Source organism: Aethalodelphis obliquidens, unplaced genomic scaffold (assembly GCF_003676395.1).
Source record: "Aethalodelphis obliquidens isolate GAN/ISIS:26980383/991018 unplaced genomic scaffold, ASM367639v1 scaffold8, whole genome shotgun sequence".
NCBI lineage: Eukaryota > Metazoa > Chordata > Mammalia > Artiodactyla > Delphinidae > Aethalodelphis > Aethalodelphis obliquidens.
Window position 1 is genome coordinate 59,694,239 of NW_020837952.1, and position 7,632 is coordinate 59,701,870.

At 56.9% G+C, this 7,632-nt stretch overlaps 1 protein-coding gene across 1 annotated transcript in view; it reads left to right on the top strand.

Annotated features, from left to right (window-relative positions):
- Window positions 1-6,272, top strand: part of PARVB (parvin beta) — a 114,488-nt gene extending 108,216 nt beyond the window's left edge. Inside the window, exons 12-13 of the mRNA XM_027107911.1 lie at window positions 1,968-2,040; window positions 3,291-6,272. Of these exons, the coding sequence (XP_026963712.1) occupies window positions 1,968-2,040; window positions 3,291-3,367 (150 nt within the window). The 3' untranslated portion in view covers window positions 3,368-6,272. The remainder of the gene's footprint in view (window positions 1-1,967; window positions 2,041-3,290) is intronic.
- The last annotated feature ends 1,360 nt before the right edge of the window (window positions 6,273-7,632 follow it).

Sequence of the window (7,632 nt, forward strand, 5' to 3'; positions counted from 1 at the left end):
TGTCCAGTGGTTACGACTCTGTGCTTCCACTGCAGAGGGCATGGGTTCGATTCCTGGTCAGGGAGCAAAGATCCCCAATGTGGCACAGTGTGGCCCAAAATCTATAAATAAAATAAAGTAAAATAAAACCTTTAAAAAAGTCTACAAATTAATTGTTACTTAAAAAACCACAAATCACTGTTGTGCTGAGCAGCTGCGGAGAAGTGGGACGTGGAAGGGTGCCCCTCCCCCAGCTATTCTCTCCTTGGGGCAGGGGCGGGGCCTCAGGGACTGAACCACACTCCACACCTGTGCTGGGGGCGGAGCCTGCAGGTCTGGTGGGGCCACGGAAGACATCCGTTCCCACGCTGGGCTGACGGTCTAACCTGATTTGTTCCATGTCTCCCTCTTTGCCGTCTTGACTCTGTCCCCACTCAGAGCCTGTTGTGTGTGTATGAATTCTGGGATCTGGACGGCTGGCAGCCGATGGCCGAGGAAGCAGGATGCTTTTGGAGACAGGGCCCAGGTTCCGAATCCAGACTTGGGTGGGCTGAGTGCCGGCCCCATCTCCTTGAACCTTGCGCCCTTCTTGGCACGGATGTCCTCATCTGTTTAGCCCCGGGACCTCCTCTGTAAAGTGGGAGGTGACAGACCCTCCTGTCCATTGCCCATGCTCGTCGCAGCTCGAGGCCCAGCCCAGTGCAGCCCTCCCTCCCGGCCGGCTCCGGGCACTGCAGGTGGGGCTCTGGAAGCCTGGCTCCTGTCTCCCCACCGCCTCTGCACGGCCCGAGAGCCTCTGGTCATGTGCGGCCCTCCCAGCCCGCTCTGGGCCGTGTCCCCCATGCCAGGGCCCGGCTCCTCTTAATGCCAGCAGCCCGTGGCTTCCTTTGCTTCTCTGAGCGCGGCCCGGTGCCACCGTGGCCTGGGTGCTTCCCGGCCGCACCCCAAGCTCTTGCGGGCTTGACTAGCTGAGGGTTATTTTGCCAGATGTCTTTCTCCTGGTTAATTATTAAACCACATGGCAGGTAAACTTGTTAGCGTGTTTCTGATTTCATTTGCAGTGAAATCACGAAAATGTTATTGTTCAAAGGGTATTCGATTATGAAGAGCCCTAAAGTCCTTTCTAGCGCTGACACTGGCGAGGTATTTTAGTTTTTGGTCCTCCGCCCCGCACCAGCCTTTGCTCGAAGCAGACGTTTGGCTGCCTGTGATTTGGTTGATCACCGGCATCTCTGTGGTTCAGGTGGACTTTAAACACAGCAGAGAAGGCTCCGTGGCTAACCTCTGTGGCAGCCGTTAGCAGAACGCGAGCTTCGAGCATCCTTGCGGGCCGAGGGCTGGAGGGGGAGGTCGTGTGGGGGTGCGGATGTGTCCGCCTTTCTGGGGCCGTGCAGGTGAGGGCCAGGACCAGAGCCCAGCTGCAGCCCCCAGCGGCCTGACATCAGTTCCAGCAGGGTCCAGTTGCCTGCCCCTTACCGGGGCCACCGCTGTCCTGCCGAGAGCGCAGCTGTCACACTCAGCTCGTTCGAGGCCCTTCTGGCAGATGGGGGGTGGCTGCTTCATGCTGGTGCACGGCGCTGGGTACCTTCGGGAGGTGACTTGTCCTTTCTGAGCCTCGGTTGCCTCATCTGTAAAAGGAAGTCACTGTCACTTGTCATCATGTGGATGTGTCGGGACCTGGGGACCCCTAGCCCTGGAGGGCAGGCTTTGTGCCCGCATCCCTGCATGTCCCAGCCGCCCCCGATCATTGGTGAGGGGAGTGAGGACCACCAGGTGAATGTGTGTTACCCTCAAAAGACCCCCTCACCCTCCCTCTGCCCATCCTGTCGCTCTGCCCAGGACATCCCTGTCCTCGTGGCCGTAGTTATTCCAAAGGCTCCCTCTGTCCACACTTGGTCCCATCCCGTCCTTTTAGAAGGAAAGCAGGGGGCAGTGGGCGGGCCTGGGACCAGCTGCGGCCCTGGTGCTAACTCTGGCTTCCTCCGCAGGTCCACAACGTGTCATTTGCCTTTGAGCTGATGCTGGATGGAGGCCTTAAGAAGCCCAAGGCTCGCCCCGAAGGTAACGCCCTGACCCAGGTCGTAGAGCGGCTGCCCGGCCAGCCATGTCTCTCCCTTCAGGCCCCGCACGTGTGGCTCAAAGGCTGGGCTCTGCCGACCCCAGCTTCACATGTGCCCTGTGCTCAGGGTTTCGGGGACCAAGAGGCCTGCGCCGGCAGAGCCACCCAGGCTGATTCTTTAGTAACCACTTGACTTGGAGGACGTGGCCTCTGCTCCACGGCCTCAGGATTTAATTGCGTCTCCAGGTGCCATTGCTCGGACTAGAGATGCCGCTTCACGTCTTGAAAGGATATTAGAGGTTTACTGCAGTTTAATGCCTGCCGGGTCGATGTCCTGAGGCCCGGGCGATGCTCGTGAGCAGGGACGTGGCTCGGTCATGCCCCATGAGGTCTGAATGGCAGTGGAGACCCGCAGAGCCCCCCCTCGCTGTCATACCTGGCTCCTATGTTAAAGGACCTATACGAGGAATCCCTAATGCAAATGGGCATCTGAATCCCGGGGGCGGGGTGGCTTCCTCCAACACAGCTTCTGATCTGGGGGCCGTGGAATGGATCCTCCAAGTCCCGTCTGTAACCAGTGGCCAGGTGACGCTAGCGCTCCTGGTCCGGGGACCCCACTTTGGGAATCACCGCCCTACAGTGACGGCATGAACTCTGGGTGGGGTGTCCTCTGCACACACCCCCTGGGAGGCTCAGCGGCCACTGCTGAACACTCGTCCGGGGACGGGAATCCCGTCCTGTGACCCGTGATCCCCACAGCCCTCCCCAAGCCCCTGGTCTGAGCTCACAGAGCAAGAGAGCAGAACCAGGTCCCTGACTCCCAGGAGGACAGAGCCCCTTCCCACCAAACAAGGCGGTTGGGACTCACTGGGCCACACGCTGTGCCTGACCTCGAGGGGGTGGGACAGCAGCTCCCACCTGCCCTGCCCCAGGAGGCCCGTGGTCCTGGCACAGGATGGCCTGTGGGTGTTTGGTCCCCAGTAAATGTCCTCGGTTGTCGTAGACCCTACACCACGCAGACTTGTCCAATGCAAATCCTAGAAGGGATGAAGAAGCATCCTCGCCATCCCAGGTGCTCATCCCACGGGTAGCGGCCCGGGGGCTCTCATGGCAGTCTGCATCTTGGGGGATGGCAGAAGTGCCCCGCTTGGGGACACAGAGGATGTCCCACGTGTCTCCCAAGTGCTTGGGGCACCAAGGCTTAGGGCGCCCTCTCTCATCCACCAAACGGGCTCTCTGTTTCCTTCTGCAGATGTGGTGAACCTGGACCTCAAATCCACCCTGCGAGTTCTTTACAACCTGTTCACCAAATACAAGCACCTGGAGTGACGGGCGGGCGCAGCAGAGACCGCGGCGGGGACGGTGCTTTGGGAGGTGCCTTGGTCTCCCCTCCAAGCCCGCGGTTGTTCCCGCTCCCACCCCACCTCTTTCTGGTTGATACTCTTAACCTCCTTCCCCTGTAATTCTGCAGCGGGCGGCCTCTTGAAATGCAGGTTCCAAACACCAGTGCTCGAGTTTGCAGCCAGGCTTCACCTGGGGTGTCCCGGGGTGCTGTCTCTTGTTGATCAAAGGATGGAAAAGAAAAAAGCCGGAACCCCTGGGAGGGGGCGTTCCAGCTGACAGCCGTCAGTCACCACAGGGGATCAGAGAGGGAGCTTTGCGGCCGTGGCAGTGGCTTCTCTGTCCCCGTGGAATCTCCTGGGTAGGGCTCTCCTCAGCAGTGAGGGCTTTTCACTAAAAAGCGTTTTGCAGTTTTACAAACTTACAAACTTACGAACTCTTAAGTCTCAGAAGCTTTCGCTGTGACCGAGTGTCCACCCACATCCCTGCTTCTCGGCCACTCAGTGCTGTTTTCGTTTAGCTTTTGCATAGACATCTGGGACCCGGAGAACCCACGGTTCTGCCACGGTTCGAGGGAGGAAGGATTTCTGAGGCGTTTCTTTATTTCTTGCTCCGGCTGAGTGGGCTGTGTCGGAGTCAGCTCTACAATGCCTCTGGAGTGGCAGCGGCATTGTAGACCTTCAGGTAGGAAGTGGCCGGTCCCAGACCTCCTGTTTGGGGCTGGATGCATTTTGAAAAAGCCTTTAGAAAGCAGGTGTTTTAGTTGGCTTGGGCCGCCATGACAGAGTGCCACAGACGGGGGCCTTAGACAACAGACGTTTATTCTCTCACGGTTCTGGAGACTGGAAGTCGAGATCAAGGTGTCATCAGGGTTGGTACCTTCCGAGCGTCTCTCCTTGGCTTGTAGACGCCGTCTTCTCCAGGCATCCTCACGTGTCTCCCCATGTGTCTGTGTCCTAATCTCTTCTTTTAAGGACACCAGGCAGATTGGATTGGGGTCTACCCTAATGACCTCATTTTACCTTAATTACCTCTGTAAAGACCCTGTCACCAAATACTGTCACATTCTCAGGTCCTGGGGGTTAGGACTTCAACATGTGGGCACAGCTCAGCCTGTAACAGGGAGATGTGAAGCGTTCACCTCTCTCCTCCCCGAGTACCAGCTTTCTGGAGCCCTGTCGGCATCCTTTGGGGCACCCTGTTGAAGGAAATGCGATACCCCATCTGCGTGCTCTTCAGCCCTCGCCCACCTTGGCTCGGGAGAGAAATGGGGACTCATAGGCTGGGTCTGAGGCAGGTCCTATCTAGCTGGGTCACCCCCTCCCCCAACCCCTGGCTCCCGAGCTGGGGTTTTTATGACACGCCGCCCACCTGAGTTCACCCAGCATCAGCTCAAATCTACTGTTTGATTTTCGCCTTCGTGCTGTAGGTCAGAGCTGCTGAGGAAGTCGTTAATATTAAATTGAACACCGGCGCTCAAGACTTAGAAAACCCTTTCATATTCTGCCTCAGCTCAGGCAGCTGCCAGGCTGGGGATGTGTTCAGAAGAGCCGTTTTCCCAGCAGGGGAAAGAAATAATGAAAATGGCATTACGGTGTCTCCTGCGGGATGCAGTGACACTTAACAACCAACAAAAGAGCCGGGGCTGGAACATTCTGGGCCGCCTTCATTACACGTGTAGGATCACAGTGACTGCGGCTGGTGGAGACCCCATCCACCTGCCTTGTCCACAGGTGGGCCTGACAAGGGCGCTGCTGCCTCCTGGGGGCCCTGGGGGGGATGACGGAGGTGAGGTTGGGGTTTGGAAAAAAGCCTCGAGGGTCTTCAGCCCAGGCGGGCGGCTCCAGCCTGTTCCACGCCCTGGAGGGGCGGGATTAGTTACTCCGGGGATGGGGATAGGGGTCGGGGTTCAGCGAGCCCACGTCAAGCCCTCTGTGTTTCTACAAGTAGGAGAGTAACAGGAATGATAAGATATGTGGGAAAAGTATTAACAGGCACTTTTGTGTCATCGTGCTGACTGTTTAAGGCCATGCTCCAGCAGAGAATGCAATCTAGTCTCCAAAGTATTTTTTTTCAAATCGGTGCAAAGGTGTAGGTGTGCCTTCCGCCCACCCGCGAAGGACCTCCTCGGGCTGTATGCGTCTCGTTTTCCCCCCTTGACTCAGAATTGCAAGTGGGGCCTGGACGGGTGTGGAGGTGAGGGTTGGTGAAGCAGTTTCCGGGCAGAAGTCAGGGTGAACTCTGCGGTAGGGAGACGCCTCTGGGGATCCACCCATCGTCCCTGTTGGCTTGGGGACAGTAGTTGTCAGGACGCGAGTTTCAGGGCCTGGGATGTCCCCTCTTGGGTGCCACAGGCTGGAGCATCTTGGGGTAACGAGCAGGAGACACAGCCTTCTCTTGATTCTCGCCAGGGGCTCCTTGGAATGCAAACGCTTCCCTTTTAGTCCTTAATTGAGGAAAGTTCTGGAACCCTTCCTCCTCCACTGACCCCCATTTTCAGTGAATGGTTCCCCCCCCGAAGAGGGACCCTCGTCCTCAGGGACTAAGTGACAGCAAGACCGTTGGCGCCTGTGCGGTGATGGGCAAAGGCCGGGAAATGCCTCCTTTTATTGTCCTCAGGGTGGCGTGTCTTTGAAACCCACCCCACTGGTTTTGGGGAGCCTACTTGCAGCTCTGGTTCCCCCGGAACAGCCACACGGCCTCATGCAAGCACTGAGCCCAGAGCCCCACACACCCTAAGGTCCTAACTGGATGTGACACAGAGCTGTGTTGTTTTAAAGCAACCGAATCCTCTTCCCCAATTTGTGTGCCAATATTTTATTGTCCTTTTAATTGTTTTAAGCAGTGTTTACTTTGGATTTCTGGGTATTAAATAAAAGCCACTGAAACCCTGGCTGTGTTGTCGACCTGCCCGTGGGCTGGCGGCGGGAGCCGGCGCGTTCCAGGGCGCAGCACCCAGACGATGTGCTGTGGTTTATCCCAAAAAAGGCCGCTGCCTCCGTCTGGCTGCCGTGGTTTCTTTCGTGCCTTTAGCTGTCATGGTTGTGCCAGCCCTGTGCTTGGTGCTGGGGCCACAGGATGCCAGCACAGCCCTGCTCCCTGGGAGCTGCCAGCTGGACGAGGAAGGAGCCAGCTCATGCCCTGTGTGGGGAATGGGGCCCCGGGGGGCTGCGACCAAGTGTTTCACGGGCGGGAGCCATGGGGAGAAGAGGGTGGCGGAGTCACAGCTGCGGCCGAGTCATGATAAAGAACAGAGCAGGTGCGCATGCACCTGGTTCCAAACCAGAGCGGGGGATGCCAGCGGCCAGTGGCACGGGCTGGATGAAAGGGCCACTACAGGGAGATGGTCCCCTCCTTACACGTTGGGGCAAGAGACCCTGAGGTGACCCGCAGTGCGGCCAGATCTTGGGGGCTGCACGCTGGCCCTGCTGTAAACCCTCCCCGCAGAAGTTGTGGGATGCTTCAGGTGCAGCTAACTTTTCTCTACGAAAGGTTAAAATTGTGACTATGAAAGTATGGACAAGGTCGGTGCAGACAGGGCAAGTTGTGGGAAGAAAATAAGACCGTGATGTACTGGAGAGATGCAGGTGGGCTGGGAGACTTCGGAGGCAGGAGGATTTGAGCTAGGACCCATGATTCACACCTCCCCCTCCCCCCCGGACCTAGGAGGGACCCGTGGCTCGGTCCAGCAATGGGCTGAGGACAGCCATGATAGGGTAAAACGTTTAAGTCACATTGTACATCTAAATCCTGTCTCCTTTGCTGACCCTCGGTGTGCCTTTCCACCTGTGCAGGATTCTGATTTGCTACATGTTTGGAATGTAGCTCGAGATTTCTGACCACGTCAGTTGTTTAAACGCACTGACATTGTGCCAGAAAGCCAGAAGGAGTATTCGAAGGGTGATGGGATGTGTCATAGGACATAGGAGCCGTCTTAAAGCGTGTCCATGTTGTGGACAGTTGAGCATCGGAAAGTATAGCACTCTGAATTCAAAAAAATCCATACGTTTACAGTGACACTAAACAAGGATGAAGGTGAAGACCTCCTTTTTCTTTTCATATATATTTTTTTTCGCCTGCACCATGCGGCATGCGGGATCTTAGTTCTCTGACCAGGGATGGAACTCGTGCCCCCTGCATTGGGAGCGCGGAGTCTTAACCACTGGACCGCCAGGGAATTCCACACATACTTTAAATTGTCTGTAGGCTCCACATAAATGGAGCTTTTCTTGGTTCTGGCCCACTACTCTACC